Source organism: Anarhichas minor, unplaced genomic scaffold (assembly GCF_050575085.1).
Source record: "Anarhichas minor isolate MPS153535 unplaced genomic scaffold, ASM5057508v1 ptg000025l, whole genome shotgun sequence".
Lineage (NCBI taxonomy): Eukaryota > Metazoa > Chordata > Actinopteri > Perciformes > Anarhichadidae > Anarhichas > Anarhichas minor.
Window position 1 is genome coordinate 3562080 of NW_027466471.1, and position 20388 is coordinate 3582467.

Below are 20388 nucleotides of genomic sequence, written 5' to 3' on the forward strand. Positions count from 1 at the left end.
ATACAAATAGTCGTTTTGTCCAGTCTACGAGATACCCGATGGCTTTCTGTGGGTCTCGATATGTAATATAGAAGATTTATAGATAGACTTTGCTAGCACATCACTGAGGGAGGCCTTATCGTTAACAATAAGGCCTCTCACACAACAACTACGCCCTACAGCAGAATAGAAACAGCGCACACTCCTCTCTCTCTCTCACCAACCGGACTCGCTCGAACCCGACACACAGACCTCAGCTCGGCTTCTTCTAGTTGCCATCCTGGTATCCAAAAAGAGGAGAGACGATGTCCTGCTTTGAGCCAGATTATCATGAAAAGCACTGGATCTAATTTGTCCAAAGAGGGTCCATTTAGGTCCACGAACAGACGTGAAGATGGGTTTGCACTTCGCAACCAATTGCTGCTCTGGTTGGCAGTATGATTTACGGAGGAAAATCGTATCTCAAACTCACTATTCATATTTGTGAATACATGTTTTGCGATGAAAACTTCTGGGCATTAGAAAGCTTTTTAAAGACCTTTTAATGGCACTTGCAAGGGACACATACACAAATACATTTAGCTACTAGTGAGGCTTTCAGGGGGGTCTGCAGCATCAATCAAGGGGTCTCTCAAACACTGGTTATCTTGTTTCTGCCACTTTGAGCCAATAAACAAACTATCAAAGCGTACATCCGACGGTTAGCGGCATAGTAAACACAGCGTAAACTGTAGGCTAACGCCACACTGGAAGATAGCAGTGGTATTTTGACTGCCTTTCAGAGTTTCAGAAGTTTGATTGAATTTGTGCATATTCTTACCCTGCTGTTAGTCAGTTTATAACTGTAAAATAAGATTGTATGGACCCAGTAGCAGATGGGAAATGCTGCCCCCTGCCTGTTTGGAGCAGGTTCGCCAGTCATTACACGTTGCGCCTTTAAACGCTGATCAATTATAGTTCTAAATCTTTACAACTTGTCATCCCTAATTATGCCAGAAAAAAAGTTACCATTTTTACAATACAGAATTTACTGTGAATGATGCTAAAAAAACCTGTGTGGACAATATTCTTCTATGAGTCCTTTCATTTTCTGGAGCTCCTGTTCAGTTCTAGGAGTCAGCGTCTCCTGTGGTTTTATTATCACTGAACCAAGTGAATGAAAAAAGTCTCACAACAAATGACACACAAGGTGCTTCTATGAAATGGGACTGAAACTTAATTTTTATTTAAAACGTTCCATTAGTTTTCAGTGACGGAATGTGAAAAGTGAAACAGTGACTTCTGAATGCAGATGAATATGTATACACTCTGAGAAGATGAAATACCTTAAATTAAGTTCTAGGTTATTTGTATTTTTTCTCATCGGTGAGTTTTGTTTCTGTATGTAAAAGCCTGCTGGGACGTCTGTGTTTCACCTGTATTTCAATGTTGTTGTTTTTATATTTATTCACTGTTTTATCATATTTATTTATTTATGTGCAATACACCTAAAACTGTGTCTCTGAATTTTGAGAACTAACTCAAATTTTGGAATGAATTCAATAAGATAGAAACCAAATGTAGCTTTTGTGAAAGTTAATTTTGCATTGCAGCTGCCTGAAAGAAAATCAGAGACACGACACAAAACGTAAAATAGTAAATACTGGTAAACTCAAAGGAATGTGGACCCTTTAAATCCCAAGAAAGGTGCCAGAATTTAAAAAGTTGGGAGCAAAAGAAAAGAAGTTTAAAATGTTTACACGCACATGATCAGTTCAAAGTAACAATGACAAAATAGAGATGAGGACATTCATTTGTGCACATCACTGTTGAAACGACCACTTTTTTATGATTTCATTTTTGAGATGTGTATAGTTCTTTAATAACTCCAACATGCATAGTCATTACTCTAAATAAAGGGTTAGGGTTTGTTTTTCTTCGTTCCTGAAAAACTGATATGTTTCAGGTGGGTTTTCAGTGTCATTCCAGACAAATATAACTGCAATTATACATGATAATAATAGTATATACGATAAATAACTTGAGATGAGACCATGAAATATGAGCGTGAGCATATATTGTGAACCTCAACTGTTTCTGTAAATTTCAGTTTCTGTTCAACTCCTCAAAGTCTACAAGACAACTTTAAATCTCCTCGTGTATTTCATGCATCCCATCTTTTATGAAGCGATGTCCACCGGTTTGTTTAAGAGCAGATAGAAGAGGCAGAAAGCACATTGACAGATTTGATCATCTGTGTCGCTGGTGACAAACAAACCTGACACACAGAACAGAAGGAAGAGAGGATAAGACAAAAAAAAAAACATACTGTACATTCCATCCTGTGAGTCAAACTATGAATCATCTGTACACAAAACGTCAAAGCAAAAAAGTCCACGAGAAGCCAGGAGACTTTCCACTACCCTCCAAAAAACACATCTAGCATATCTGCACCGCCTCGGTTGAGACGAGTTCAGCCGTGGTCTCGTGTGTGGGTGCAGTACAGGAGAGGAGATTGATGCCACGAGGGCTTCGGGGTCCAAGTCTAGCTTCTTGTCCCAGACAGAGACCAAATACTCCTGGACACTATGGATGGGTGGAAGGGTTTTCCGGGGCAGACGACTCAGCTTGCAGTCTCTTCGGATTTTGGCGGCGGCTCCAGACTCTCGCCGACTTCTCCCAACTCGTCCAGCAGCTCTGTGAACGCTGGCCGTCTGAAGGACTCCACCTGATTGGAGGAAAGGAGACTAGCTCTGTGAGGCGGTGTCTACTTCTGGGGAAGTAGTTCTGACTGCACTGCACGATCACACTGGTGCTTGTGTTGTTGGACGTAGGAGAATGCACGAGAAATAAGAAATACATTTTCCAAAGATATGTAAAACGTTGCATGAAGATACACTGTATTATGTCGTCAGGGTTACCCGTTATTGGCTTGAGACTCAAAGTTTTAAGAGAAAGAGTTTGCAAGTTTGGGAATAACCAACTCTGATTTTGATAACTTTTTAAGTTTAAAATGATAAAATAACTATTTATAAATACATATACACATATATATGTATATATACACACATATATACAGATATGGACATATACAGTATATGTACATATATATGTATTTATCGGTGGTGGGCCGTGAGGGCCAGCTAAGCCTTCTCTGCTGACCTAAACAGAATCACAAAGTTATAGCTATTTTATAATTTAATACTTTTTCACAAATACACTACATGTATTGTAATTTTTTTGCCATTAGCTTATTTTCTCATTGCACAGCTCCTGTCTTCCTCTGTTGCTCTGCTTCAAGCCTGCAGCGCTGCTTCCAGTGCAGCTTGTTTTAAGGAGAGCTTTTATCCAATCAGATTCAGCCTCTATGTCTCTATGTAAGGAGAGAGGCCCGAGGTCCGCTAGGTAGACTTTGCAGATTAAAGTATATGGGGACGTTATTGTTGATTGTCATAGTCTTCAACCAATCAGATCTTTAGTTTGACATGTTAGGCGTATTCTTTGACGTGCCACTGCTACCCAGGTAGCCTGCTAAGTACGTCTGCATTAACATGCGCCGTGATTGGTCAGTGGGCCAGCGTGACTTTTGTCAAACAGAAAGCTAGCTAGCAGATCTGTTTAATACGAATATGTGTATTATTACATCCCTAGAAACAAATAATAACCGTAGCTGTGGCTCATAATTAGGTTATTCAACTGTAGTAGGACAGCACAGAAGGCCCAGGTATAAAATGCACGGCCCGCCACTGGTATTTATATATGCCATTAAATAGCAGGATAAAACACATGTTCTATGTCTATATTTGCTAATACTTCATGTTTAGTAGTTTTCTTCACTTGTCTTCCAACATTAATACCGGGCTTGTACCTTTTGATTGACATTGCATTTTTGTTCAACAAGGCTTCATGCGGACCTTGTTTTTGTTTTACTATTGTATATGTAAGCTCTTCCGTCTACCTACCATACAGCAGCTGGCTGCTAACTCCAGGAGACGCTGAGGACAGTCATTCACCAGCTCCCTGAACAAATCCACATCCAGCCCATAGTCCTGAAAGACATCAACATCAACAGTCACTGCAGCGTGAGCACAACTAGTGAGCACATTTCACTGCACCAACCAAAGATGTGTCCAGTTCAACACATCCAAGTGCTGGAACTGGAACAATAAATGATGTCTTTCTCATAGCATGGAATAAGTTGATAACAACAAATTTACACGACATAAAACTACAAATTATCATTTTTTACAGTTCTTTAAATTTTTTTGTGTACTGAATAAACCAACAAGATACATAATGTTAATTAATAACCTTAAGAGGTGTTGGTAAGCATTTTTATGAATTTTGGAGTAAGCCAGTAGCTGTTTCCCCCCGGTTTTCAGTTTTTATGCTAAGCTAACATAACTGCCTCCTGGCTGTAGCTTCATTTTTTAATGGACAGATATGACAGTGGACTTACGTCAAGATAACGAATAACGTATTTCCCATAATGACCCAAATTCCTTCAAAGGACCAGAGTGTAGGATTATGTGATATCTAGCGGTGTGGTTGCAGATTGCAACCCTGGACAAGTAGTACAGAGATCAGCTCCACAACAAATCCAGATCAGAAAACATCAAATGAAATGGATCAACAAAAATGGAGCAATATCATCCAGTACTGAAATGATTAGGTAATTAATCAATTAACAGAGAGATTCATCACAATTCTGTGATAAAATATTTAAAACTCACTTACTAGTTTTTATTTTTAGAGCTTTCGACCATAACATCAGATAATGTAACTTTTAAATTCAGCCACTTGTTATCATGTGACCAAAGTTCTGTACTTAGTTGTGACTCATGAGCAACTTCCATTCGTTGAAGAAGGTTTTGGTCAAAGACATGAGTATTTGAGTATTAAATCACAGATCGATTAAAAAACGGCACACATTCGCTGGTCCAAGCTACTTAAATGTGGCGCTTTGCTGTTTTCTTCAATTTCATATAATATTATTGTTTAGGTTTTAAACCTCATTTACGTCACCGTGAGGTCTGGGACACTAAAATGAGGGTTTTCTACTGCTTTTGTTTTGTTGTTTTTCATGCTTTTCTCCTGTAGCAAATTATCCTGAAATCTTTGAATCCTTTACACACAAAACAATGAATTGAATATTATCAGTGCAGCCTTAGTATCAGCTGGCTGCATGGCACACCATTTATATGAATTATAATATGCCAATGTGAGGTCCCTTCTGCTGTCATAAAGGCTTTCTAATGCATCGCTACCTGTGTCCTGGGTAGTATCTCTGGGTCGGCAGGGATCCGGGCCAGGATCTCACAGAGCACGATGCCGAAGGAGAAAACATCCACCTGGAACAAGTAACATATGATGCAATAACTGAGGTCGGCCTCAAACGAATCCCGAACAAATTGGTTGCTTTGAAAACCAGCAAAAATATACTTCTATTGAATAATATAACTAATAAGACATGTAACACAATGTAGCAACTATTTTGATAACAGAACATAAGATCATTTGAGGGTTTTTGGAGCTTGGAGACACGTTGTTGGGCTTTAGGCAATTGTAAAAAGCATTTTCCACAGTTTTTTTGCCAAAGAATTGATAGATTAATCAAGAAGATAACCAGTAGATTAATTGACATTGAAAAACAATCATTAATCTATCATTAAATTCAATTCAATCTCCAAGACTGTTATATATATTTTAAGACTTGATACCTGTTCACATGACTATATAAGAACAGTGTTGTAAATTCAGGTTATCTGAACCTACACTAGTGAACATTTAATCTAACATTAAACATTCATATTTATCTCACTTTCTGTCCATCAATGTGACTTCCATGTTTCCAAGGTTTGCAACAAATGATGTCGACACAACGTTAATGAGCATCCAGCTGAAATAGGAGGGAGTTTGTGTGTGTGTGTGTCTGTTACTTTGCGGTCGTACGGCTCTCCTCGGAGCATCTCAGGGGCCATCCAGAAGGCCGAGCCCACCAGTGACAGCTTCCTGCCGGGGTCTTTGACCGGCAGCTCCACCACTTCCCTGGCCAGGCCGAAGTCAGTGACCAGGGCCTCCCGACCCCGAGATGTCACCCTGATCAGACAGTTCTGGACAAACACGGACAGGAGAGAAGAAAAGAATAATAGTAATGCAACTGCAATGTTATAGTTTGCCAACAGAGGGCAGTGTGAGGTTTGATATATGCCGAAGCAGGGAGCATCAGCAGTTCATCTTTTGTCCACGTTGTCTGTAATAGTCCTGATCTTTAGATGGGCCTCCATTGCATTGTTAGTAAGTGAACATCCATCTGCTCTTTAGCCTCTGCTCTTATCAGCCGGCTCAAAGGATCTGTTTCCAGTACACTAAATAATTCACCCAGACCCCATGTGGAGGAATCCGTTGGGCTGCCTGTGTGCTACTGTAGAGGGTAGCCTCCATCACACTGACTGGCCAGCTGTTATCAGATTTGTAATAAAATATATATATATAGCATATCTCCCAATGGTTTAATTGGCGTAATTTTGATTTAAATGTATCTCATTTTTTAGATTTTTTTTAAACCACTCCCCCTTTTTCTACACAATCACACATAAAATCCTATAAAACATGCTGCCCAGCCCTTTCTCTAATACACACACACACACACACACACACACACACTCTCTCTCTAGGATCAAACCTTTGCTTTTCCTTTGACACTGTACTCCAATGCATGCTCTGCCCTGTGTTAATCCCGTCATGTTCCCAATGTTCAGTCTTGTTTTACTGAATAAAATACTATGAAAAAAAAAGAAAAAGATTTGTAGTGAAAAGTTCATCATCTCTGTGGAAAAATATGACGCGTGGGTCACAGACTCCTCAGGCCGAGAGCTGGAGGTGTGATGAGAGGCAAACGGTGGGAGCGCTGTGGTTACATAACAAAGGTGAGTGGCCCCCAAGTGTGTGTATGAGTGTATAATGTATGTGTGGGATGTCGATTGTGTGTGCATCACTCTCATTACTATAGAAAGGGGCACAAAATACAAGTCTTTGACAGAAAATGTCATTTGTGTGCACGCATTTGTAAATCTTAAAGGTTCTCTGTGTGGAAGCGACGTCTCTGCATCTGGCTCCCATTGCACCAGAAGCCTTTTTCCATCCAGTAGCCTGTCATTACGAGGCTCTCCTGGGAATAAAAAAACAACCTCCCAGTCCCACACTTCCACTCTAAATTTAGCCCCGGCCCTCTCTGCCAGTGAAACCAACAGTTTTGGGGGAACAGAAATGGAACGCGTTAGCAGATACGGAGAGAAAAGGCGCTAATTAAAAAGGGGCCTCAACTTTTCCAGGAGCTTAAACTCTGATTCGAGTTATCTTGCAGAGTTACTGAGGCATATTCACAATGGCTGCATTGTTTTGGGGGGCTTTTTATTGTAATTTGCCTTTTGGACATCCTAAAATGTTGGCGCCAGAGGCTTCACATGTTCAGCTACTTAAATGGAGTTGCAGTGTATGACTTTCTTTCCCCAAAAAGTGTAATATAAAGAACAGAGTTCTCCCAACGTTTAGTTTGGGATGAATCTGCTGTGGTCTTTAATAGAATTCTGTTAAAGTTGTTTGATTGATAACTTCATATGTTGGTGTACATGTTATAACTAAAAGATAAGGATATTACTGTGATATATTCGTGGCAAACCTAATGAGATCAGTAAGGGATCGTGAGTAAAGAGACAATTACATTGTAAGCTAATAAAATTAATTTTATTCACACAGTGGCTTTATTTAAAATAGTCAATATTCATGGAAGGAAATGATGCCCTCAGGACGGGAAAGTTGCCCAGCAGGAAATAGCTAGCAGCCACGGTCTTCATGTGGTTCAAGGGTCAACATCTGTATTTTCAGCCTAGACCCCTATTTTTCATTTCAACAGTTTTTGAAATTGGTCCAGTATTGATGGAGAACACTGCAGCCGCTAAACTAGTGGAAACGTAATGTACATCCACCTAAAGTTATTGTTTTTGTTACCGACTAGCTCAGATTGTTATACGTGTCATCACGGAAAGAACCCTACAGAGAAATAAAACGTTTTTCTTTACCTTCTGCTTGATCCAGGATGTCAATGTGTCTAACCAAATATCGCTCGTTCTGAAATCTCCTGTTGCATCCACATTGTGGAAATCAGCTAAATATTCAGACCTGTCATTGAAAATCTTTTAAAAAACACTAAGCTACACTTTCTCGACAACACGACAAACTCTGGCAACACCAGCTCTCTTCTCCGCTCAACTATCACTCACGTTTCCACCATCTTCTGGCAACAAGTCACATGACAACAACAACAAACGGAAAGCTTTTATTTCTCTGTTGCGTCATTTCCATAATGTTGTCAGACACTTATAACAACAATCAGAGGCAGTCAGTGGTAAAAACAAGCACTTTCAGTGGACACGCATTGACGGTGAGGAGTTAACTCGAGCGATTACATTGCAGCCCGTTTAGCAGCTGCAGCGTTCTCCATCTATACTGGACCCATTTCAATGGTCCCTATTGATTTAGATTGCACTGCAGTTGGATTCTCACAAGATCACACGAGCATCACAGTATCGCATGTCACGAAAAAATCCAGAACATGGACCAATCAGTGTCCTGCGAGGAGCCAACTGGCAGCTGTGGGCGTGGCTTAAGCGTGTGCGAGACGACACAGGGAGGAGACTATTCACTCTAAACGACGATGGTTAGCTTTGATGCTGGAACGGTCATCAATTATATCAAAACCGAAGTTTCATTGAAACATGGCTGAAAGAAGAGCAAAGAATGACACAAGGCTTTCCTCGATGGAAAATATGTTTTTGCTCTCCTCCCGACTGGCTTCGGAAAGAGTTTGATTGACAGATGGTTCACCCAATCACCTGCCAAGTAGCGTTTGAAAGTGCCTGCCCCTTTTTCCGAACACTTTCTAATGGCGGCTCTAGTGGGTCAGGTTACCTGTTAGTCACTTAGACATAAAGACATGGGTAATAAGGGTCCGGGTTAAAAAAAATGTAATTAATGCTGCATTAAATGATATTTTTTGAAATACATAACAACATCTGCATTTATCCGGACTCATGTTTCTGACCGCCTGGCAAATCTAAGTCCATTATTCACTCTGTGTTTTAGTCTTTACCAACTTAGCCTGTTTAACTGCATTAGTTTTGTGACTTTGTTCCCCAGCTAGCCGCTAACTCCGTCAGGATAATTCCTTCAATTATCACCAGTCACCCGGGACCGACATTATGGACGGATCAATTCAGTCTCTGTAGCCAGAGTGTGACGTAAATCAACTTTGGCCGCCTCGTCGATAAAGTGAACAGGGGACAGAGCCAAATGAGTTGCCTCTGGGTGCCGCGTGGTGAGAGCCCCCTCATGTTCTCACACCAATCCACGAAATTATGTGTGCAGCAACAGCGGTTTAGTTAGCAACCATCTATTAGCATGACAATAGAGCGAATGGCTCTTTGAAATGCTGGCTGTTTCTTCTGTGAAGCCTGGCAACCGGAAGAGAAAGACAGCACCTAACGCAGAGCGCACACACACACACACACACACACACACACACACACACACACACACACACACACACACACACACACACACACACACACACACACACACACAGGCGTACCCACGCATGAGAATGTGGATGAGGATCTGAAAACCCTGCATGATTGTTACAGTTAACAGTAAAATGTGTTTTACTGTATTAAAGTAAAAATACTGAATATAGAGAATGACAGTCATTTTAGAATACAGCCTAATCTTTGTCAGTTTATTGTTTTTTTCAACATGACAATAAAACGATCAAACTATTAAATGTAACAAGTATTGAGGGATAGAAATCTGTTCATTCTTTGTGCTGTTTTTTTTTTTTTAAATGGTCGACTTTGTAAGTTGAGGTGTGCCTTACTTTGCTTATTTGACTGTCATTGTGTAAACTTTGGCACTCATTTGGTTTTCCTTTGGGACAAGCCCAAAGCATTTGGTAGTTAAAGAGACTCCAAACAAACCACAAATTACATTTGTTGGGAAGAAAATGTGTCCTGGGAGGAACTGGGCTCGCTTAAACCACGGTCTTCCAGCTTTGCCATCGGGTCTTTCAAATCTACATGATCCCTCATCAATGGTCCATGAAGCTCGGACATTGTTTTTGGGTAGCCTCCTTCAAAGTTAGAATACATAATATCCCAAAGTTCATTGCACTTGTATGGTGGGACCTCACACTAATATAGAACAGCCCAGACAGTTTGACTTGTCATAGTAGGAAAAAATCACGGGTGTTACCAATAACATCAACGATGGCTCCTTTCAATCTGAGTGTTCGGGGACCCTAAAACCGAAGCAGCTAAATGGAATCCAGCCATCTTTGATTTGATCAGTTACACCTGTGCTTTTTCCTACTGTGACAAAATGTCGGTGAAAAGGCCTGAGAGGTGCAGGACCTCCAGTGTCAATCACAGCACGAGGCTGGTTTGCACTGCACTTGTTGTGTTGCTAGGTGATTTTTACCAGCCGGTTCACCCAAAGCACAATAAATTCTGTGGACAAAACGCTTTGATGCACTCCGATTCTCATGTGATTGAAGAATTTGCCAACATGTCAGGATTTCAAGGCACGAGAAAAAACTAATCGATGTAGCCACATGGTCCAAACAAATGATACTGGGTCCATACAATCTAAATTTACAGTCATCAGTCATTAAAATAAAAAGTCAACTACTAACTAACAGCAGGGTAAGAATACACAAAATCCAACCAAACTCTGAGAGCCGGCCGGCGTTGGTCTTTGCGCTCCCTGCGCTGGGTTTAACCTGTGTAACGGGAGCAACACAAAGTTTGCTAATCAGACAGGGAGTCGGGGCTGATTTTGTACATGTAAATAATTGCACATGATTATGTGTATGCATATGGCTGGGTGAAGTAAATACGGGAAAGGTGTTCAATGTAACTGAATAATTTATTTTCAAAGTGATACTATATTCTAATTGTGCTTCATGTTTTCCTATTCTTCTTTATTTCTTCATACTACACATAAAATATATTTTCAAAATTTAAATTTAATATTTTTTTCCATTCCTTTTATTTCTATACTTTGTTATTTAGGTTTATCAATTTGGAAGTAGTTTTATTTGTTGGATTCTTTTGAAAATATCTTTTGGAGACTTGTTATGCCTTTATTAGATCGGTAATTAGATGAGAAAGAGATGGGGAATGACATGCAACAATGGTTCACTGTCGGCCCCTTATCCTAGGCCATTGGTTGGTTCCACTGGTTAGATGTTTCAGACTACAGAACCGTAAATGTTTAAGTGACGCATTTCTTGGAATCATAGCACTTAGAAGTTCTCTGTTCTCAAGTTCTCGATCTCTCACCAGTGGTCTTATATTTTGGCTGCTGAGCGACAGCGTTTAAGTATCAACTACAGTGCATCCCGCTGTGAGGTCAGCGTGGAGGTGGTTGAAGTGAAACTTTAATGATCCCTGTGGGGACAGTAGACCGCTGCAGCGGCTAAGTAACAGGACAGAGTGGGACAAAAGGCCGAAGGTCTTACCTTGGAGTTGAGGTCTCTGTGGTAAATGTTCTTGTAGTGCAGGTAGATCATTCCTCTGCTTATATCGCAGGCCAGGTCCACTTTCTCTCTCCAGCACAGGGGAACATCTTTCCTGACCAGAAGCTCCTCCAGACAGCCACCATTCACATACTGACACAGCCAACATAGACCAGGTTACACTGTCACAAAACACATGAATCCAAACTGAGCAGTAAAACTGTAATAATGTATTTGTTGGATTCCATACACTAATATGAATATGGACAGTACAAAAATATCAGATTACGTGAACGTATAATTTCCTGTCATATACAGTCATTACTCTGAAGCGATGAACCCTGGTTACACAATAAACGCTCACCATTTCTTTATCACTATCAACTCCTATCAGTGTAATCTGTTGTGTTTTTCCACACTCAGAACAAAGCCAGCGAGCATGCACACCCACCATGACTCACAAGGTGCAAAAGTAAAAAGAAAAGGCGTGGGACTCACCTCTAAGATTGGATAAAGTTTGTCTTCTTTGACACAGATTCCCAGATATCTAGAAGGAGAGGAAATGTGTTCATTACTTGTCCCGTAACTGAACTAAAATGGCGAGCACGGTAAATATCATCCTTGCTTAGCATTAGTATGTTAGCTTTGTCCATGAGAGTGTGTTAGCATTTAGCTCAAAGCCCCGCGGCACACAGCTACACAGGAACAATAGTTGCCATGCTAGCAGCTTTTGGTCCCTGAATAAAGAAATGATTAAAACATTAGCGGCCATAAAAACAAATTCAGCAGAAAGTCACCATATTTTAACATAACAAGTTGATTAGGACCTTCATGAAAGGATAAGATTAATGATATTTTTCATACTGACAACAAATCCCAGAAAATGACCACAACCAACAGTCTGTCTCATACTATCCGACTTTCCTACCTTGTCTTTGGCTCTAAGCCCCAATGCCGTTCATTTCTACTGAAATCTTTAAAAACTGGGCTCAGTAATTCTCTAAAACTGCTGGGCGCTGTAGTTTTTAATCAAACATGACTCAAACAAGAGGGAATCATGCATTTGCTAGGGACTACTTTCAGCGGTGGATTAATCCACATTTAGTGCTCTAGTGAGTATTTGGAACAGCAGGGCGGTGTATGTAAGACTGAGTCAAAAATCAATTACAGTGTGTGTGTTCATGGTAATGAAGGAACTTGTCACCCAATGCGACAGTGTGATTGATGTGTTTTTAACAATAATGCCACATAAGAGTAAGATACACAAATATACTGAGATAATAATTGTTATTTGGATTCATTTTTTATTGAAATTTCTTGAGAATAAGAAGAATAAAGAAAATCATCAGGCATATCCTTAAGAAAGTAAGATTTGATAAGGACGACTTTATTATTGAAATTTGCCGTTAGTTTTGCCATAAAAAGAACAGTAACAACAGCAATTCGGAAATAGTAGTTATTTTAAGAAAATCTATAAAAAAATCTATTTAAATAAAAACGATATGTATACATTTATATAGTGAACCCTCTGGCTAAAGGATTTTGTTTTTATTGCATACAGTTCTTAAGACACTGTCTTCACAACCATGATTCAGCACACAGAGAGACAGATGTCTTACATCCATCTACAATAGTGTCGGGATATAATTAATAACTTGCATCCAAATGTGTGACTGAGATTTTACAAGGTAACTAGGAAATATTTAGCTTAGTTTAAAAACTTGACTGAACGTGACTTGTCCATTTCGTACTGTAGATTTTCAAACCTATTCATTTCCAACATTCAGACAGGTTGACACCTGATTGCAGTTTATTATCAAAGCAGGTTAGTGTGTGTGTGTGTGTGTGTGTGTGTGTGTGTGTGTACGTAGGTACTGACAGTATGGGCACTGCTTTCACCACAGCCTAGAACGGTGAGCACATAAGCTGCTCTGATAACCTTACTGCTGTGTCCTTGCTAAATGGCTAAAATAAGATTGCTTGGGCAAACAAGTCCGTGTGGTTTCACACCTTATGTAACTCCTGTAGCCAACAGGCCCAGTGTTAAATAGCCCCAAGGTGTCATTATATTTATGTTGACTGCAGCGAGGCTGTGCTTCGGTCAACTACCAAACTACATACACTAAGCAACATTGTACTTGCAAGTTTTTGGTACCACTTTCCAATAGGTTTTTTATGAAATTTATTAAGCTGTTCTAATCAATAATTTAATACAAACAATGGATCGAATGACTACATGTAAGGTAGTGATGGATATCTCTGCAGACTCAGTTCTATGGAGTGTTTTGATTTTACGACCAGTAACATTGTTGTTTTTGGTTCAGTCTCACCGCTCTCGCCAACCTCGTTTTCATCAACTTTGTTTTGAACGGAAAAAGGTTCTGAGAACACCACTGTACACCAACTACACAGCGCCAAACATCAGACAGACAAAGTTAGCAACTAGCTAGTGAAACATTTCGCAGCTAAACAGACGGCGGAGACTAAAATAGAGCTAAAAGAGAGAGACTTTATCAGATGGGCACAAACACAAGTCCAAATAATAGGAATAGTAGTAAATTATATACATAAATGCTGCTTTAATGACATTATTGGAGCAGTTTTATATATGTACAAGGCCATGTGACTATATGTACAATAACTTAAAGAAGTGTGTTTTGAACTCCTTAAAGCTACGGTCCGTAATGTTTTTCAAAAACATTTCTTGTTATATTTGTAAAAAATTCTCATATTTGTTGAAATCCCAACAGCAACCAATAAATCAAATGCTTTCACAAAAAATGTTTTAATAAATATATATATATATATATATATATATATATATACTGTAAGACTTTCTTGCTAGATTTAGCGACTTTTGGAGCTAATGTGGCTCAGTAATCAGTAGATTAAACTCTTTGAAATATTTAATCTCATTGAAATACATTTAGAGGGTTGTGTGGATTTTTGCGTTGTTTTCAGCAGTTATCAACGTAATAGTATGAACCATAGTATAACTATTTAGTGTAGTTGAGGTAAGAATATATGTTTAAAAGGTATTCCCATTATACTCTGTAACTCTGATAGCCATAAATACTGCTACGAAGCTTAAGACTGTGGAGTGGAAAAAGAGAGAGTATATGTGTGGGAGAGTGTCGAGCCTGTAAAAACGGAGAAGATAAACTGCAGCTTTTTTTGCTTGAGTAGAATTTAACCCTTTGGACAAAGCACAAAAGCTCCAGTAAGAAGAGGGTGATGGGTGGACTGTTACCTGACGATGTTGGGGTGGGAGAGTTTCTGCAGCAGGCTGATCTCCCGTACGATGCTGTCTTGGTCCACGTCGTTTTTGTAGATCTTCACCACCGTCACCTTGCGACTGGTGCTGTGAATCACCTGAAGGACATTAAAGGCAGAGATAGTGGAAGCGGCAATAGCAGCAGTTGGGGGCAGCAGAGATGGGGAGACTAGTAGATATACAGCGGAGACGGTGAGACAACAGTAAGATTCTGAAAGTGTGTATTCTTTGTGGATGTAATTAAAAAATCGGTCCGAAATCCGAGAACGAAAGCTGTCTTTCTCGATCTTATTTGATCGCATCTCTTGCCCATCCTGTGGCCTCTTTCTAGCTCATTTCATCATGGACAAAGCCTTAATGTATGAAAATCAGCTCTCCCTGTGGCACCACTCCAGCACCGGTGGTGTCACATAAGGAGTTATATAAGGTCTCATCTGAGGATGAGCATTGCGCACCCACGGTCTCCAAAGCCATTGGGCCAATCACGGAATGGCAAGAATGTCCCAATTAGTGTCTGGAACAAAGCAAACTTTGATGGCAGCTCATACATAGGCCGGCAACAAGGCAACACAGGCTGGAGGAGGGAGGGAATACCTTGTAGACTTTGGAGAAGAAGCCACTCCCGATCAGCTCGGCGGTGAAGTTCTCCCAGAACTCCAGCTTGCGGACGGCAGTGCGGAGCTTCTGCCAGCGGTCCACATGGTAGTACTTGTCCGAGGACTCACCGTACAGGGTGGGACTGGTGGGGTCCGGGGACACGTCCACATCACACATCCTGGAGATGTCCGCTGGGAAAGTAGAGACAAATAGACACAGGTTAGGCTGAAGATGCGAAAAGAGTTACATTTTTGAGCTGGATTTATTCAGAAAGGACCAGTTGTTCCGAAACCTGTACCGTTTTGATTCCCAGGTTCGGTTTCTTTAGGCACATGTGAACACAGCAATTCGGACACTTGACAAAACAAGTGGGCTGATATCTAGAGATGATGGTCTTGAATGGCCTCCACTCGTACTCTGGAGTGGTTTGTTTACAGCAAGAACACAATCCATCCAAAACAACCAGGCCTATAAATATAATCAAATCAGGTCTACCTGATGCGCCATCTGAAAAACAATTGTCATGCAAGTATGTGGCAGTATGCACACATCAAAGCCTATCTCCGGCGGCGAACTCTTGAGGAGGCATGTGTTCTAATAAAATGTAATAGGGCATCGTTTTCTAGTCGCAGTCTAGATGCTTGTTGGATATTATGTTCATTTAATGAACACTACTAAACTAATCACATAAAGGCAATGAAAACAATTAGCAACACACACCGCCTGTGCTCCATAATGAAGAAGGAAAAAAAAGAAAGAGGAGGAAACGTTTTGAGGCAAATCTTCCCGCTAAATTTTCTGACCAATGAGAGAACAGTTTGTCCACAACTTTTTGAACCGCTCTTGAATGTTGCTGTGTGAACACAAACAAACCGAGCGGAAAATGCAACAAATAAGTCCATGAATCGGAACAAAGTAGACAAACTGCAGGTCTAGAAACACCGACAGGCGCAGTCCTAAATGTTCAGATCAGGGGGCAACCTCCGGTTCTGCCGAGTGAATCCGATGCGGAAGTGTCTTAAAACCTGCATTGTCTTTACTGACCAGCAGGGGGCAACTCCTCCAGTTGGAAAAATAAGTCTGATTGTCTTTGAGAAAATGACTCTCCTTCTCACTTGATTTATTACCTCAGTAAACATTGTAAACATCAGTTTATGGTCTCAATATCTAGTTTCAAGTCTTCTTCAATACAGCATGATGTTCATTTAGTAAATGATGGTCCATTTAGAGTCAAATAGACCATAAAGCAGAGTATGCTTTAGAGCGGGCTTACTGTGATTGACAGGCCACTGCCGCTACCGTTTCTACATCATTCTTCCGCATTTCAAATATGATAACTTCCATACATTGGTTGCAAAAAAAATAACATGGTCACGGCCTTAATCCAAGATGGCAAAATCGCCGAACTCGAGGCTTCATAACGGCAGTCCACAAACCAATGCGTGACACGATGACTATGTCCACTCCTTTTACACAGTCTAGGGTTCAGAATTGAGCCATGTAGAATGATGCAAATGTATTGTTTTGGTTACTTTGAACAAATAGGGAGTCTCTTACGCAGCTGACAATCACTGCTGGTGAAGCTCGTGAACTCCGAATCAAACTGATCAAATATGAATTTAGATTCTGTTAATGCATTGGCTTTTTTGGGCCTTAAATGTTTTTAGAAACATTTTTTAGTTTCTGTTTCGCTGAAAAATTAGAAAGTTTGTGACCCGGCTGCCATGTTGAAAACCAAGCACCGGCCACCGACCGGAGTAAACTGTTCATGGTGTGGCACTGTATTTGGAACATGATGTTGATGTTTGTTTGTTTTTTATGTAATCTTCCAATGCCTTGAGCACCAAAAAAAATTCTAATGCTCAGGGATTTTGGGCTAGTGACTGGCGCTATGACTTATTATTTGTAATTCAAACTATCGTTCCGACGTAGGAAAAGAAATACATGTTTGACTGTAGGCTTTATTTTTTAGAGAATCCTAAAATCACAGTCTAAAGTTGAATGGAAAATGGAATTGAAAAAATGGTGAGCCCTTCTGAAAAGCCTATCATGACAGCAAACCATCCAAGACATACCTCTTACCATGTACTCTTAAAACTATGTTATAGCTGCATACTGGTATATATGAACTCACCAATATCTAAGATTATTTCATTGCACACTGCTGCTAAACTGATCACGCCAACACAAAAGACTGTGTGACAGCCAAAAGGGCAATTTAACAGCATGAAAGCGACCCTGGATGAAAGAGGAGCTCACAAAAGGTCTAATTTCACTCTCCCACTTATTAACTGCATGGAGGAGGGAGAGTACCTACACTTTACAGAGTGAAACAAAGACGGTGAATAATGAGCGGCTTAAAATAGAGGCAGGACTGACGGATAACAAGGCTGGACACTGAACTCATTTGTACAGAGCGGTCAAGAGAGCTGTTTGTCCTCAAGAGAAGGTATCATCTCATCTCTGCTTACACAAAACACATATTGTGTGTGTAGAATAGAAGAGACCGATTCAAGTAAATGTGTCGTAAGAGATTGCATTCAATTATCTCTTTTTTTGCCACAATTCCTCATTATTTTTCTTCATAACACAGTACATGTTGAAAAGATCGTGGTTTGGGTCAGGCTGGTTTCATCCAGCATTCGTAGCAATACCTACGAAAAATGATGCGCCGTAATTTGTAGATATCCCACAATTTGTTTGCGCAGGTTATCTATGTAATCTTGAATGAGGACATATAAAGGCCCCTAAGGCATGGATGGGTTGAACAAACAGCAATCTTTTAGCCAGGAGACCGCTGTTCGTTCCCCATGTGAAACGAGAAGTCAATGTTGATGTTTTTGTTACGTAACTTAGCATACTTCAGTGACAGTACTTCCGTGGTTATTTTAACCAAAACGACGATCTGTTCCTAAACCTAACCTAGTAGTTGTGTTGCCTTAACCTAACTGAGTTTCAAGACAAGACGGAAGTTTATTTTGAAAAGACCGTATGCATGTAACGAGTGGAAATTGACACGAGTTGCAGGCTTGTGTAGGAAAACGCACAAATATGATTAATAACTTTTCGTAGGATATCATACAAACGTTGTATGAGGATAAGCTGTTCTGGTCAAAATAAGTATGTCTGTTACGTAAAATAAGTAAGCAAAGTTAAGTAACAAAAGTAAGGTAAAATAAGAAACTGTTGACTTGTGACACGAACAGCGGTCTCCTTAGTGAAAGTCCTGTGTTTGTTTGACCCAAACATCCACCCTGACCTCCTACCCGAAGCGAACTTTCTCACGTTTTATTCTACGTCAGTTCCTCTGACCGTCTAATATTGCCACAGATGGGTTTACATTAGAGTTAGTTGAAAGCCCGCTGTGTCTCATACGTATAGTAAAGGATGCTTCGTGTGTATTGTTGACAAGTTAGGAGTGAGAATGGGTTGTGCAAGGATTCCCCAAGTCACTGTAGCATCTCATAAACTTCTGTTCACACAGGGAGACCTCTTCGCTGCTCTCTATTCCCCAAAACAAGGGGCAGTCCTGACCTAATTCCAGCCACAGAGGACAACACTGAAGGTCAGAGTTTGTTTTGCCACGACAAGGGCCTCTATCGCCGTTACAGTGACGACAGTGGAAAGCACACGCCGACACGCCAACACAAGAAAGGGTTTTTTGTCAATCAAGCCGGGGGGAATCAGACCTGTCTATTCATTCTGCTCTTTTGTTCATTCGGCTTCAGATTAAACAATCGGCGCACTCTCAGCTCTAATGGTGTCAGAGAGAAATACTTACAAGTCAGCTCTGTCATCTAGCAGTCAATCTCTGTGTCTGCTTACTGCCGTCTCAATCCTTCCTCCTTCTCTTCGTCAATAGTATTTTAAAGCTGTTTTTTATCACCACTTTGGAAGCTGAAATGTCATGCACCCCAAAACGTGTGAAATGCATTCTCATCAGCCGGTAACAATATCTAATTAAAGCTGCGAGCAGCATTGATCGGGCCCTCGCAACTTCACGCACGTCGAGGGTACTGTCAGGACTCTGGCCATGCATTTCTGTGACCGTCATACACTGCGTGCACGAGTTAAACGGTATTTCCCGGTACTGGCAGGACTCTGGGTGACACGGCCATGAATTTCTGTGACCATCACACTCTGCGTGCACGAGTGAGATATTTCCTGCGTAGACCAGCAGTGTAGCAAGATCATGTTGCTAGGTCTTAAGCCTCAAATGTTTTGAGTGTACCTCCGATACAATCATAAATGTAAGCCTTTAAAGATCATTAAGAAAATGAATGTGCGTGAATGTGCTTCAGTGTTTGTAACATAACAGACTGTCAGTTTACTGGGATGGGGTTCAACTCCCTGCAGTGTCCTGCTGATTGTATTTGGACTTACATGAAAGTTAACAAAACAGTAGTGCCATTTGCTGTTACTTGAACACTTTAATTTAACACTGTTTTCATTTTAAGTTCTTCTGTAACTTTAGATTGTAGTGTGAAGCATTCATTGTAACGTTTAACCTGATTGTCATGAAGAAGCTCTGGACAGATCATTTATACTAATGCCCACTGACATGGTTTGAAAATCCACTGTTATCTAACTTTTGCTCTCCAAGGATCTTAGTTTGCACATATTTAGATCAGAGAAGTCTTTTTCTCATGGTGTGCCCACAAACCCTTTTAATAAGTTCAGTGTTAGGGTCGCTGTAATTATAGAATCCTGCTTACAGCCATGGTCACCAGTAGGTGGCGCTATGACTATGAGTTAATATTGGCATGCAGAAGTCCTAAAATCATGACCGTAATCAAATATGTCAAGTTTGGGAGAGTTTTGACAAAGTACAGTCGAGTTACAACAGCTTGATGGATGATGGTGAACCATGTAAAATGGCGGCCACACCATGTCCATGTTGTTCAATGAAACCTCAAGCTTTTAGTAACTTTTAATCGCTAAGGTCTTTAGATTGTTCTGACCAAATTCTAAATTGATCGGATTAATTCCC

At 40.4% G+C, this 20388-nt stretch overlaps 1 protein-coding gene across 1 annotated transcript in view; it reads right to left on the minus strand.

Moving 5' to 3' along the window:
• Positions 1-503: 503 nt before the first annotated feature.
• Positions 504-20388, minus strand: part of LOC142957496 (dual specificity testis-specific protein kinase 1) — a 33729-nt gene continuing 13844 nt past the window's right edge. The window contains exons 3-10 of the mRNA XM_076099373.1: positions 15396-15589; positions 14778-14899; positions 12026-12074; positions 11531-11680; positions 5898-6071; positions 5226-5309; positions 3921-4007; positions 504-2686 (exon numbers count right to left, since the gene is read on the minus strand). Of these exons, the coding sequence (XP_075955488.1) occupies positions 2582-2686; positions 3921-4007; positions 5226-5309; positions 5898-6071; positions 11531-11680; positions 12026-12074; positions 14778-14899; positions 15396-15589 (965 nt within the window). The 3' untranslated portion in view covers positions 504-2581. The remainder of the gene's footprint in view (positions 2687-3920; positions 4008-5225; positions 5310-5897; positions 6072-11530; positions 11681-12025; positions 12075-14777; positions 14900-15395; positions 15590-20388) is intronic.